The sequence below is a fragment of the Boleophthalmus pectinirostris genome, unplaced genomic scaffold, assembly GCF_026225935.1.
Source record: "Boleophthalmus pectinirostris isolate CB_2022bp ecotype Guang Dong unplaced genomic scaffold, ASM2622593v1 HiC_scaffold_1, whole genome shotgun sequence".
Lineage (NCBI taxonomy): Eukaryota > Metazoa > Chordata > Actinopteri > Gobiiformes > Gobiidae > Boleophthalmus > Boleophthalmus pectinirostris.
Window position 1 is genome coordinate 29,086,699 of NW_026570970.1, and position 15,317 is coordinate 29,102,015.

At 36.7% G+C, this 15,317-nt stretch overlaps 1 protein-coding gene across 1 annotated transcript; it reads right to left on the reverse strand.

Moving 5' to 3' along the window:
- Window positions 1-1,177: 1,177 nt before the first annotated feature.
- LOC110156121 (signal transducer and activator of transcription 1-like) lies at window positions 1,178-15,207 on the reverse strand. Its single transcript, XM_020920306.2, has 24 exons — window positions 15,066-15,207; window positions 12,955-13,089; window positions 11,990-12,134; window positions 11,496-11,591; window positions 9,963-10,034; window positions 9,807-9,885; window positions 9,648-9,730; window positions 8,885-9,036; window positions 8,301-8,459; window positions 8,132-8,221; window positions 7,862-7,921; window positions 7,763-7,792; window positions 7,582-7,672; window positions 6,956-7,003; window positions 6,802-6,885; window positions 6,188-6,289; window positions 5,857-5,992; window positions 5,234-5,274; window positions 5,045-5,121; window positions 4,571-4,710; window positions 3,689-3,862; window positions 3,159-3,219; window positions 3,018-3,084; window positions 1,178-2,516 (listed from the first exon to the last, which is right to left on the reverse strand). Exons 2-24 carry the CDS (start codon window positions 13,080-13,082, stop codon window positions 2,379-2,381), a joined length of 2,253 nt encoding a protein of 750 aa, XP_020775965.2. The 5' UTR covers window positions 13,083-13,089; window positions 15,066-15,207; the 3' UTR covers window positions 1,178-2,378.
- Between the last annotated feature and the right edge of the window lie 110 nt (window positions 15,208-15,317).

Consider the following 15,317-nt stretch of genomic DNA (forward strand, 5'->3'; position numbering starts at 1 on the left):
ACCACAATATTGAGCTAACTTAACTGCGTAATAGAAACAGGTCCACTGAATACCTGTTCAAAACTTCAGAACTGACGGCCCCACCTCTTGTTCATATTGTGGGTTTTAAAGGTTTTGTTATTATTGAAAAGTATAACAAATCAGATACTAATTGATAACAAAACGAATATCGAAATTAGATACTAATTTTGGCGACTATAGATAAAAAAGTCACATTCACAGGACAGAAATGAACCTTTCCTGAATAACTTTAGAATGACCTTGAGCTGTATCAGAATTATAAAACCACATAGACTAGTACATGCCCTTGGACCACTATGGAACCTACTTGAACGACTGAGGGATTAAACAGATATAAGGTCACATGGTAATATAATAAAAAGAACTAGGCCTATGATTGAATGTTGAAAATTACATTCTGTTGTTTTAATAAAATGTTTTTATGATTGTATGGAGTATTGAGTATATTTTTTTCTTAGTATTGAAACTGAGTTTGAAATTCTAACAAATTTTAAGTTCTCCGTGTAACCTCACTTTATTTCTTAGTATGACAAAGGCACTGCTTCTTTGTATTCAGATTGCATCAAGAAGTCTGCTAATAAAATGTTCAATCAAAATAATACAAGTGTTATTCTCCCTAATGTGGTTATATGGTATGTTGCAATACAGGTTTATTGTAATGTTTGTTTGTTGTACAATAAAATGACTGGTACATTATGAAACTTTCCTGGGCGAGGACCAATTACCTACCTGTTCTGCAGTACAGTAGTAAAACATTTTCCATTTAGAAACAAGCAGGTGGTGCCAAGTTACTGCTCAGACCTGTGGAGAGGAGGGCCCTTTTACAGTAGGCACATTTTTCAGGAGGGACATATCATGGACTGGGGCACTATTGGACTATTTCCTCAACACTATGGTACAGGTAGTAGAGTGGCACCAAAAAATGTAAAACTGCAAGACATGTCATAATAACATCACATGACCCTCGTGAAGAAACATCCAAAACATGTCAAGGTATGTGTAAACAACACACTGGTCTGTTAAAAAGAACCTTTATTTGGAAATAATATTGGAAGACCCAAAATTAACCTCTTTGATGTAATATAGTGTTCAAAGATTATTATTGCTAATAAATCTATTAAAAACCATGTATACTTATTGTCAGTGAGGTCGCCTCTTCTGGATTGTGACTGGGGCTGGTGTTGTCTTGTTTGTTTCTATAGATACATATAAGATTTATGCTGGGAAACATTCCAAGGCAAGTAATAACATCTTTATGGAAACAAGCTGGGGGCAGACTGTCCAAAGTAACTTGGTGCAGCTTTAAAGTGATACATTTGGTGTATACATTTTTGGAATTGCCTAATTTGTTTATCCACAGCAAAACTGGTAGATAGACATTACCTCACATAATACAGATTTATTAGTTTACAATCATCTCTAAAACATCAAGACAACCAGTGAAGACTATTTATGTGAAAGAAAGTTTCCAATTTTCCAGTCTAAAATGGGATAAATTATCTCTTTACTGACCCCTGGTGGCTCTAATAAGTATCTCTATGTATACTACATAGAATTCTTGTTGATAAAAAATAGTCCAGACAATTTTATTTATTTAGACAAGTGACTGAAAATCTTTACTTATACATGGCAATCATTTGATGTTAGATTTTTTTTAAATTTTAATCTGAAAAAGTAAAGAAGCTAAATAAAAAGTAAATTACATAATTTAAAAATTACCTCAGCTAGCAACATGGAAAAATGTTTCAATGTCAATCAATTATCCTTACAGTCAGGGAAAGCTTTCCATTCATGTTTACAAAGATAAACTGCACATACTCTATTGTCTATTGTGGTTTTGAGGACAGCATTGTGCATCATTATTAGTATTAACTATGTGGGAGGTCCACATGTATGTCTATGACACAGTGCTCAGCTGTTACCATGGTGACACAATGCACACCTGAGTAAAAACTATGAAAAAATATGAACATTCATAGTCGTGTTTAGGTGTTTGATTTTCAACAAAAAGGCTGGTTTGACTGTTGACTAATGCTAGCTAGCTTCAAGTAACTTGTGAGTATAATGTCATTTGAGAGAGTACAAATCAGCTCACCTGCTGTAGCTCCAGCTACAACAGTTGGTTCTTTATGATTAGACTGTCTTAAAATAAAGCTCTTGAGTAAAAGTTCTCCTCTAAGGAATATTTCTGCAGTATCAATTTCTATCAGTGTATACAAAGTACACAGCCAAGTATAAGGCTACTACTTGATAATAACCTAATATAGGCTTACAGTATTTATTTAAAATGTTTTCTTTTGGTTTACTTTAGTATAAAAATATAATTAGGATTTTGGACAGAAATTCCATATTTGAAATCACAATCCACTTGTGCTGTCAAAACTGGTCAGGAAAGGAAACATTTGTTCAAAAGGTGGTAGATTCGGAGCTATGGTAGGGTCCAGAGCATCAGGGAAAAACTCCTGCCACTCCTCACTAGAGACGGACCAAGGACCCTAAAAAATAGAAACATAATGATTACTGAAACTAAAAACACGATATGCTTATTTGATTTATGTATGAGGTAGATAGGGTCAACTATGATGCACAAGACAGTAAGAGCAGAAAATGTTAAAGGTTCACTATGTAACTTTTCTGGTGGATTGTTGTTTCTGTGGAGATGTCTTCCTTGAATGCTCCTTAGTATGGCATTAAATGTCTTATTTTGCAATTATTAATGCAATTATTTTCATAGCTCCAAAATCCTTAAGTTAGAATACACATTGTTACTGTGAGTGGGGTCATATTTCCACAGATCTGGTCTGTAACTTGGTGTCACCTGCTTGTCTCCATGGAGAGAGACAAGTCAGGGTCACATTGACCCGAAGAAAAATTTAATTTCAAATAAATTCTCGCCAAGTGAGAAAATAAATTCAAGTTACAAAATGCACCTTTAAGTTTCAGGGAACAAAGTATATCTTATTTGATTCACACATTTTGTAGCATATTTCTCTCACCTTAACACCGTCTGTGTCTACATCCATTTGTGCCTCGCTCGGTGGAGATGGGGGAGGAGTGGGACGGCTAAAATAAGATAAGACTTAAGTCAGACAATTCATATATTACACAATAATAAAACTTTTTGAAATTGTACGTACTCTGAAACAACGACGAGTTTTCTGTTGATATAACCATCTTTGTTTATTGGTGCTGAGTTTTCTGAAGAGACACAGTAAAGTAAGTTAATGTCATCTGCAGTGAACAGTTGAAACTTGCATTTATCAATGCCAAAGGTTGGCATGGCTTGTACATAGGTCTGCAAACAACAAAAAGATCCAGTTTTTTAATGGACAAATATAAAATTTTGGCTTCTCTCAAAAGTAGTAGAGACATACTTGATTGATTAACACATATGTGAGTTATGCTGAGTTCACTCTGCACTCTCACCAAACACCTCAAGACGTCTTTAGATCTGAGGACAGATGCTTGAAACTTGTTGACGCACAGCAAATTTCATCACAAGTCTAATTTTGACGTGTTAATATGATATTTTTTAATATTGATATTTCAAATGAGTATCTAGACTCTATGCTAATTTTAGTATGCATTAGGATCTTATTTTTGATACGTTTGGCATCACCTAGTATAAGTAGGCTATAACTGCTAAGTGCTTATAAGTCCTTGCTACCTTGTGTAGTGTAGTATTGTCCAAACACATTGTCCTTGGGTATGTCTGGGTACAGATAGACCAGGGGGTTGCTGCTCTGCTGAGCTCTCAGACTGTAGTGATAAATGATGTCGGGGAGAGACATGGCTGACAGCTCCTTCTTTGTATAAGGGTCCACTGCATGTACATTCACTTCTGTGAGGCAAACAATAGTATAGACAGGAGAAGAGAATGCAGTTTTAGCATTTTATGATTTAGAATTATTAAAGAGATGCAACAGTATCTGTGGTATTGCAACATGCCACACTAAAAACAGGAACTACATAGACTGTGGTTCTTTAGCTATGTCTGTGTATAAATGCATGGTAATATTGTACTAGTTTTTTCAAGATACTAAAATTCTATTTTAGAAACTCAATCTTAATAACAAGAAAAAGGCATGGTTAGTCATACAAATTTCACTGCCAGAAAAAAATAAAAAGAAAAGACTTGTTAAAAAAAGGCTTTGTTATCAAGATCATCAAAATCTGAAACAAACTGGCTGATTTTAATTTTAATTTTAATAATGTGTGTAACAAAAAAAATCTAATTTTTTTGTGTGTATACAAACCACAGCCAGTGTCATTTTCAACACTAGTTTTTTCAGTATGTTCTTGTGATCTGTAACTGTTTGATACAGATCAGAGCAGGTCCTTTTAAGACTCAGAAAAACTCAAATTCTTCCACTGTAAAACATTTTGACAGCCCTATATAGTACTGTGAGATTTGGATACATTGGATTTACTTGATTTTTTTCATCTGATGCCAATATTTGATATTTGTCAAAATAAGTAGCATCAATATTAACTGATATATTCCTTCCTTGCCTAGATTAGATCACTTTTTACAATGCATATGACCAACCTCTGTTGCTGTGTTCGACCCAGCTGAAGGTGATAGCGCCCTCTCTGTTGCTCTCACTGAAACGCAGCAGGAAGTTCCCACTCTGTTTGTTCTGTAAGAGCTGATGGGTTTTCACTTTGTTCACAAAACCCATGATACACCTGAAACACACATACAGCATTACTACTGAAACACTGTTGTTTAAAATATATCATTACCGATATATCATTTACATCCCATTTAAGCCATTTCTTTATATCACTGCTTAAGACAACTAATCAGTCATTTTATTTAATTCTAGTTCAGATTATTTCTATGAAACTTTTAAGTGCATTCTAACCAAGGAAACATGGTGAGTGATGGATTCTAAAAAGATAATATTTTGATTGTTTGATTGTTTTGTTTTGTTTTTTTTGTTGTTGTTTTTTTACAGTCGACGAGTTACAATTTGTGATCACTGCAGCCCTAATCAACAGTTTCTTTGAAATTTCTTACCCATCCCTCCAAATATCCCTCAAGTGTTTTTGAATCAAATCCAAAATCCCATCGATCCAAATCCATGGTCCTTCATTCTGAAAAAAGTAATAAATAAGCAGACTACATTGTCACACCATAGAATAACTACGGAAGCTGTTACATATGATTCATTCATAAATATATTGAATTATTAAAATAAAAACATACCTTTGCAAATTTGTGCCAGTAAACAAGATCATCTGGATCATCTATAACAAACGAAAGCATTTTAAACATTAGACAAACACAGCACCTCAGGAGATGTTCCAGACATGTCCCAATGGAAGGAGGCCCTGGGGAAGACCCAGGACACACTGGAGGGACTATGTCTCTCGGCCTGGGAATGCCTTGGGGTCTATCCAGGGGAGCTGGAGGAAGTGTCCAGACTTCCAGAAGGAAGTCTGGGAGTCCCTGCTTAGACTGCTGCCCCAGCGACCCGGCTCCAGATAAGTGGAAGAAAATAGATGGATGGAAATACAGCAATAGGCTATTTCCCATAAATTTTAGTTGACAACTGATATTACTGATGATCATCATTTAAACCATGTAAGTTATTGTTTCTGTTCCATCTTTTAGCATTTAGTTAGTTTAGTTTAGAATGAGTAGAGATTGTTAGGAATCCAGACTACTCTGTTTGATACAAACTGACCATCCATTTCTTTGATTGGCTAATCCACCTGTCAATCATGACTATCTGAACACACAGAGATATAACTGGGGACCAGACTACACATATAGCATAGGGGTAGCACAAAATTTTAGCTGGTATAGCAACAAAAGACATAACTTACCAACAATTTTGAGTTTAAGTTCATTAAGTTGGTCCTGATTGAGCTCTCTGTCTCCAGCTGAAATGAACTGCCAGCTCAGAGCCTGGGACAGCTGCTCCCAGGACAGAGGAGGAGGGTCCAAGAACAGGGACAGAGTCTAGAAACCAAGAAATAATATTAACAAGAATCAAATACTATTGTCCCACTTGGAATGCCGCTCGAACTGATAATGTATATACACAAGTCGACAAGTGCGGTGTAATCAATTATAGTATAACATCATCACATTCTGGAATCTGAAAACCACACAAAATAAAAAATATAATAGTAAAAGTCATGTTCATGTCCTCACCGTGGGTTGAGTGACAGAGAGGAGGTTGTACCACATGACAGAGGCCCATGCACTTGGGATCTGATTGGTGCTGGACACAACCACCACAGGAAGAGAACTGGCCTACAAAAACAAAATGGAAAACTTTACAATGTATTTCATGTATTAGACATCTTTAAAGGTGCACTGTACTTGTATATACAGTAACTTTTCTGATGGGGGTGTAGTGTCACCATGGAGATGTCACTGAGTTGCCTGGAATGTTCAGCAGTATGGCATTAGACTAAACTTGATTTTTGTCTGCAGATTTTTTTTTTTTTTTTTTTTACATCACCTGCTGGTCTCCATGGAGATAAATAAGGTTAATGCCATACTGTGGAAAATTCAGGTAAAGTACTAACATCTCCATGGAGACAAGTGAGGGACAGACCCTCAAACAGAAAAGTTAAATAGTACACAATCCTGCCCATTTCAGAAAAGTATAGCAGCAGTAGAAGTTTAGTTTTGGTTCCAGTCCTAGTTTAGTCCTGGTTTAGTCCCGATTTAGTCCTGGTTTGGCAAAGCATTCACCTACAGTTTGTGGTTTCAGTTTTTGTAGAAAAAAAATAATAAAAAATTAGAAAATAGCATATTACCTCAATGTTACACTCCAATTCAGGCATTTGAAGTTTGGTGACAAATTTAATAATGTGTAGTTCTTCTGTAACACCAATGGAACTCTGAAAAATATATAATTGTTTAAAATTGTTCTATGAAAATCCGAAATGTCAAATATTTTCAGCATTTCACCTCATTTGATCCCTTTGATCTTGATTTACTTCCTTCTTCCTTGATAGACTGCAAAAAAAAAAAGAAAATAATAATATATATATTTTTTTTATTAATAAACTACTACCAAAATGTCCAAAAACTCCTATATACGTTAGATGTATTATTAAGTGTTCATCAAACCATTTTTTTCACAATTCAACAAGGTGCAACTTTTATGGTGGAGGGGCTGCCACCTCTTTATGAAGTAAAGATACTATAGTTACATATGTTTAATGCAATACTGTGGAACACTCCAGGCAAAGCAATAACATCTCTATGGAGACCACCAGAAAAGTTACTTACTGCACTTTTAACTTTAATCAGTGGTTCAAAAACAGCAGTGCAATGAGGGACAACTATTTCTTTTATTTGGACAGGGTGAATAAGCATGAAAGGGTGTCAACAAAAGGGAGAGACATTCAGCAATTTGATTACATGGGATGTCTCAGAAATGATTAAAATAATAATAATTAAAAAATCATAAATTAAAGAACAGCTGATCTTTCTTGGATTTGAGGTTTGGTCCCAGTTCAGTTCATTTCAAATCAACACTTGTAATTTCAAAACTAGATGTGTACCTAATAAAGGGGCCAGTGAGTTCTTACCAAATGTTCAAACTCTGCCACCAGGCCTCCATTTGGCGTGTAAACATCCAGCCATTTACTTTGATTTTCCATGAACACAAATTGACGATACCTTGGGCAAAAAGTGTGAAATTCAAATTCATAACTAACCCCATGTAAATATTATTTTATTTACCAAAGAAATAAGCAAGATTTTAGATACCCTTTTATAGTTCTGACTTCTTCAACGTCCCTAAAACAAAAATTATTGTTCATTGTAAATTACATCACACATATTTTAACGTGCCAAGCGCCCACTTACTTGTCAAATACAGGTTTGACTTTGAGCAGAGTCTTAAACATTGGCAAATTTACTAAAAACCTGCAAAAAAGTAAATAAAATTAAATAAGCAAAAGTCAAAATGCAACTTTAATGCTGTGATATTTTTAATCGAATGCTTTGTTAGGTTCTTTGGGACTAGGCGCTAAAGCTGTTTTATAAAAAATAAAGTATATTGATTGGTTGGTAGTCTGCTGCAAGCATCTGTATCTGTTTGAACCCAGAGTGAATAGTAAATGCCGGTTCACTTACCTGAGGGCCACAGTAAACCTAATTTTAGTTTTGAGAATGCAGGGTCTGTGAGTCCTCGACATCACAGGCTGTTTCTCCACCACCAGTGCACTGCAAAATAATCACACGTCTTAACAGTCTCTATGTGTACAAGTATATATATATTTATCTGTGTGGTGTTTCTATGTACTTCTCCATGAGTTTAATGAGCAGGTTCTTGGTGAATGAGCTGATTTGTTGTATGACTTGAGACAAGTCGCACTTCGGGTTGATCTGAGGCCTGCTCTGCTCCTCCAGTTTCTTCAACTGTTGGATGATCTGCAGAAGAGACTCTGCCACACCACTGAACCTGAGACAGACATATTAGGCATTTTATTTTGACTTAGAAATGAACTATAACACATGTAGATCCTTATTTTATATTTTGTTTATTGTAAACTGTAATGTAATCTAAAACATCTTAATAATAGCAACAGGTTAACTGACTTCATATTCAAAACTGCCCTGCTCCTTCATAATTCATAAAGTGTAATTTCACCGTAGCAAACAGCAGATTGTTATTAATAATACATCTTGTTATTGGCTATGTGACATTTTAAACCCTATTTGATTAAAAGCTCAAGTCAAGTTAACCTAATATGTAGCCTGTAATTGAAAATTTTATTTATTTATTCATTTGATTAGGACAGAGCATGTTGACATTGTTAAAACTTTTTTGTAGTTGAATATACATAGCGATAGATGCACAGTCCTTGTATGTTTGTGAGTACACACCATTTCTCCAGATGCTCCAGACTGGTACAGACTGGATTTCCAATGCAGGACATTTGCTGTTTGTATTTCCATTCAGGGATCTCCACGGAAACCAACCTCTGAACGATCTGGGCGGCAAGATTTACTGATTTCACAATTTGGTCCACCACCACCTGTAATAATTATACATGTCTTTGAATATGGAATCATTCAAGGTAGTACCAACAAGTTGCAGATTGACAACTATCTCTGAAAAAGTTTGACTGTTGAAATGCAATCTGTTATTATATCCTAGTATTAGATTAAATTATGATTAGGATTAGGATTAGATGTTTAAAGTCAAGATACCACTATAAAGATCTCATTCCAATCAATTTTATATTTTTTAAGTACTGATATTGTAGCATGATAATCGGTACTTAACAATACCTGGTCACTATGAAAATAACTATATTTTGCTGTCATTCTTTTAAACATATCCTGGAGCATTAACATTTGAGAGAAGACTTAACTTCGAACAGTAATTACATGCATTTCAGAAGATGCTTGCAGAGGTCTAAACTGCAGAGTTAGCAGGTGTTTTACATGACCCCAAAGAGATTGAGGGGTAAATATGTTGTTTACGGCGGATATTATTCAGCAAAATAATGGCAGCCTTTCGTAATTACTAGTTGGAACATTTTATTTTGAGATTTACATTTAATTACCCTAACAACTATTCACTCTCAAATACCAAGTGACCAAGTTAGTTAATACATGTTGAGATAATGCTCTTGTACTGCACCTGTTGTGTCTGGACAATGAAGTTGGCTTGTTTCAGACACTCCTGTTGAACTACCTCATGAGGAAGTCCATTCACATTTTCCACTGACAAAAAAAGTTATTTATGTTACAAACAAAAAACATATAAATCTTATCAAAATTGACTGCATTTTCCACTCACATTGGCTTTCCCATGTCGTCTGTATATACCCCAATTTCTCATTCAGCGCCTCCAAGGACCTGATTTCTTTCTCAGTTTCCTTCATGAGAACACAAATATTACCCCCCAAAAACTGACAGAATGTAGAAATAAAAATGTATAGAATGTTAAATTTACCCAAGTCTGTTTATTTAATTCTTTGACTTTGTTGTCCAGGTCTTTGTGATTTTGTTCCTCAGTGCTGCAATTCTGGAAAATCATACAAATTTATGTCATATATTTTAGAATGTGAACAAATACAAAATGCTCTTCTTCTTTGTTCTAGTTCAATGTGAAATAATACTGAATCGTCTAAATTATTAAATTTGGGGGCAATGGGGGTATATTTTAAGTATAGATTAGGTATGGTATGTGGAAATACTGGTTTGTTGTGGTCATACCGGCTTGTCAAAGCCTGATTTTGTCAGATCTCAGAAGCTAAGCAAGGTCGGGCCTGGTTAGTTCTTGGATGGGGGACCGCTGGGACAATCAGGTGCCACAGTGGGAAGCTAGTGTCAAAAACAGTCATTGTGACCTCAAGCAAGGCACTTCACCCACCATTGCCTAGTATGAAAGTGGTGTGTGCGTGAGTGATGGTGGTGATCGGAGTGGCCAGTGGAGCAGTTTGGCTACAAGAGTAGTTTACCACCACCGAGTGTGCAGTACATAATAATAATAAGGAACTGTAAAGTGTCTGAGTGTCTAAAAAAGTGCAATATATAAAACTGATTCATTATTATTATTCATTATATACTGCTCAAAAAATGAAAGGAGACTTTGAAAACACGTCAGATCTCAGTGTGAACAAAAACACATGCTGGATATCTATATAAATATGGACAGGGTAATGTCTTAGGAACAAAAGGCCTCTTTTAATGGACATAATATTTTCAGCCTACACAGGGCTTCATTTTATAGACACCCTGAAAATCAAAGTGAAATAATGATGTGGCAGGCTTGTCCATTTTGCCCAAATTAAACTTCTACAACTCAAAATGCTTCTCAATAACTTGGGTGGCCCCTATGTGCCTGAATGCATGTTTGACAACATCGTGACTTGATGTCCCAGAGGTGTTCTATCAGATTTAAGTCAGGTGATTGTGAGGGCCATTGAATTGTATCAATCCCTTCATCCTCCAGGTAATCCCTGCATACCACTGCCAAACCCCTCCTTGAACCGCCACCTTAACGTGGTGAGGGGTTTGAGTGCCCGAATGATTCTGGAAGCCATGTTGTTAGGGGCTTTATGCCCCTGGTAGGATCACCCAAGGTAAACAGGTCCCAGGGGACGGGTCAGACTAAGAGCAGTTCAGAAGCCCCTTATGATGAGTACAGGAACAAGGTCAATTACGTCGCCTGAATTGGCGTCACCTGGGGTAGGCACTCTAGTAAAAGTCAGTACTAGTCCAAAGTCAGCAAAGAAGACCAAGAGTCTCCCTCTGGAAATGACCTCTACATGCAAAACCAGTCCTATTTTAGGGGTTGTCTCATTATTGTCACTCTAGTGCACCTGTTGTTCATTTCCATTAAAGGAGGTGGCATCCTTTTGTTTCTAAGACATTGCCCTATCCAGATTTGTATAGATATCCAACATATTATTTTTTTCACACTGAGATCTGATGTGTTTTCAAGGGGTTCCATAAATTTTTTGAGGAGTGTATAATAATGTACCTGATCTTTCAAACATGAAGTCAAGATGGCCTTTTCCTCCCTCAGGCATTCAGAGAGGATCTCAGCCAAAGCCTTTGGACGAGCTTCAAAGTTTTTCTGGAACAAATGGTTAAGATTAACGACAAAGAATGGTAATAAATACAATGGGATGCTAAGTACGTCTGGGTGGTGTGACAAAAAATGTTTCAAACTCCACTTTTTCTCATATTGATTAAAATAAATAAATAAAAAAACATTAAATCTCTTTATAAGACTAATGCATTAGTATTATTTTTATAACCTTGAAAGCCAACAACTACTACTGCCTTTACTAGGCCTATTACTAAAATGACCACTCCTATTAATTGTACTAATATTACTACCACTACAACCTCTACAACCACTACTACTACGATTACTACTGCTGCTACTACAATCTACCACTTTTTGGGTACTATAGCTCTATATATCACTACCTTGACTAGTACTACTGTATTTACATGTACATTACATACCATCATAACGTCTTTCATAGCTGAGTAGTCGGGCCCCATCAGGACATTACTGTTGCGAACTGACTCATTTTTCAGTTCGTCCAGTTTTAAACCAAGAGCTTGAAGAGTCTCCCAGGCTGTGGGTTCATCTGATGCTATTAACTCCCTGAAGGAGAATAACATATGTATTAGTTAAAGCCTCACTATGCAATTTTTCTGGTGGTGGGTCCGTCATTTGCTTGTCTCCATGGATATGCAGTATGTTGCCTGGTTTGTCCCATAGTGCGACTTTAGACTTAAACTCTTAATGAAGACAAGCAGGTGATAAATAACAGGTCAGATCTGTGGAGAGGAGACCCCGCTCATAGTAAGAATGCGCATGCTTTTCAAGGTGCTATTAAGCAATAAAATACATCTGTAAATAAGCAAATGTATGATAGATCATTTTAAAGCCATACTGTGATACATTCCAACCAAAGCACTTACTGTATATCTACATGGAGACAACCATGGCATGGAGAAAATTCAGTTTGTCGACTGGACAAAAAATTAGTTTGGTTGAAGACGTTTCGCAGCTCATCCAAGCTGCTTCTTCAGTTCTGGTCAGAATGCTGGTGGACACTTCTTTATATCTGTCTGTAGGGAGGAGCTAACTAACTGAAACTAACACCCACTTGTTTATGAATTGTTATGTTAGTTAGTTAGCTCCTCCCTACAGACAGATATAAAGAAGTGTCCACCAGCATTCTGACCAGAACTGAAGAAGCAGCTTGGATGAGCTGTGAAACGTCTTCAACCAAACAAATTTTTTGTCCAATCGACAAACTGAATTTTCTCCTTGTCATGGATTCTACCTGAACGACTGAGGGATTCTTCACACATGGAGACAACCAGTGTCATACTCCCCACCAGAAAAGTTACATAGTGGACCTTTACACTACTTACACCACTGTATTGTATTATAATGTTATTGATTTATTATATACCAGTTTTGACTTTCTATCCAGTTACAGAGACAGTGGCGGATTTCTCTTGGAAATTTCCCTTCGTACAATTGACAAACTCTGCTCTGCATCAAAGGGTCCAACTTGAGCAGCTCCTGCCACTGAGCCATGGTCTCACTGTGGACATAAATCCAGACAAATACACATTAGATATTCATTACTATGTAACATAAATTAATGCACATTACTAAATCTATTGATCACGTTAAAAAGTGTTAGTTTTAGTGTTAGTTCCTCGATTTTCTACAAATGTAATTTCATATTTGATTACTCTTCTCCTCCTCGTTCCTTAACACTTTTCTTTGTCTGGTAGCCTATCACCTTTTGCTTGACATTAAAATAGATGAAGTCCTGAGAGTACATACACATGCACACATGCACACACACATAACACACCCATACACACTCACACACACCTGTACAAACACACGCAATGCCATACACACCGCTTAATTTTATAAAGAAACAGGGATGGGATAGACAGGCTATATAAAACAGAACTTTAACAGACTTAGGAACACAGCACAAAGTTGTCTGCCTCAGGTCCCTAGCGGGCTGGGCCCTCTCTGCTGTCACCTGGGTGTTGGGTGTGGGGGTCCACCTACGGGTGCCCGGTTGCGTGCTCTCAGGGTCTCCCCTCTGTGCTGGCTTCACTCTCTGGTCTACCCCCAAGCTCCTTACCTCCCTGATACTTTTAATGCATCACACCCAACTTTTTTTTTTTTAATGTATCACAAGTCAACCAGGGATGAATGTGGGTTCATGTGTGTGAATTGTGTGAGTATGTGTGTAGGCTTGTGTGTATGTGGATGTGCGTGCACATTCCTGTGCAGGCAGGTGCGTGCATGCATGTGTGCGTGTGAATGTATGCACATGTACATATATATCAGGGAGGGGGAGCATTCAGACCGGGAGGTGGTTCATTGGGGGGTGGGCCGGCATGGTCGATGGGCGACCACATGCGGAGCCCTGGGGGTGGCCCCCGCACCCGCCTTGGGGGGCATGAGTGTGGCTTGGCCTGCTCCCACTTCAGTGGGGATCTGAGGCAAAATGCCAACACACACTTAACAAATTTTCAATACTCAAATTAAATAGCAATAATACAGGTCAACATTAAATCATCCGCATAGCCTGTCTATCCCCCCCGGCACACATACATACACACGCGTATGCACACACATACACACACACATACACACACGCACGCATATACACACACACACACACACAGACACGCACATAAGGTTCACACTGTCACCAACCCCTGTCATCTTTGTTCCTATTTGTATGTAATGTTCAGTCGTAATGTCTGTCTTGTATCTTGTATGTCGTTTGGTTCCTATTTGTTGTAATCTATGTAGTTTGCAAATAAAAATTATTATTAAAAAAAAAAAAAAAAAAAAAAGTGTTAGTTTTTTGAGTAACACCAAGACTAAATTAAAAGAGCAAAAATTGGTCTGAATCAGTTCTAAGCCATAAATTAAACAGACTGACTCTAACCAAATAGATTGTACTAGGGCTGAACAATTCAGGAAAAATATGAACAGTAATTGTGATTTTTCTAGTAAACATTATGAAGACTTGCACTTCAGTAGGATCAGTGTTCATATATGCATGCAGACCAATCGACAAAAACATGTTTGTACAGTTCTAAATTATTGTCCCAAATTGTGCACCCCATGCACCCATAGCAACTTTCATCTTTTCACTTTGTGGCTTTAACAATAGAGTAGATCTAAAATTACACCAGTACATCAGCAGCTCAATTTTATTCAATAGAACTGCATTTAGGTCAGTACAGTTAGTCAATTATACTTCTTTTTATTTATTTTTTGCTACTTATTTAGATTCTATTATTACCATTTATATACATATTTTTGCTCTTTGTTATTATATTATATTGTGACGTGTGAGCTCCTGTGTCCAAATAATTTCCTTTCCATCCAAGCTGGTATAAGACAATATGTGTTACTTCTGAAGTTATGCATTTATCTTAACTCTTAATTCATTTTCTACATATTTGCTTGGCTTGTTAAATTGAAAGAACTAACGTTGATTTTATTTATTCTAGCCTTCTTAAAAAATAAACTTACCTTGAAGAGAAGTAGTCTTAGCTCGTTCAGTGGGACTGTAGCCCTCTTCTTTGATACAAGTTAAGCCAAGATATAAAAGATAATGCTGTAAAAAGTACAAACTCTAAACAGAAAGTACCTGTACCTGTAGCTTCGGGCGAGGCGCTTTTATGTACCACGCACGCCCACTGGTCACGTGATTCTCCAGAAACAAGCACGAAAGAAGTGTCAAGTTTATTCACTACAGCCATCACTACTTTCTCTTTCAAAATA

Coding starts and splice junctions, on each gene's coding strand:
- LOC110156121 (XM_020920306.2), bottom strand. CDS start 13,082: ATGGCTCAGTGGCAGGAGCTGCTCAAGTTGGACCCTTTGATGCAGAGC. Junction 5,275..5,856: donor ACTTAAACTCAAAATTGTTG/GTAAGTTATGTC, acceptor CGTTTGTTATAG/ATGATCCAGATGATCTTGTT. Junction 3,863..4,570: donor GGTCGAACACAGCAACAGAG/GTTGGTCATATG, acceptor TTTGCCTCACAG/AAGTGAATGTACATGCAGTG.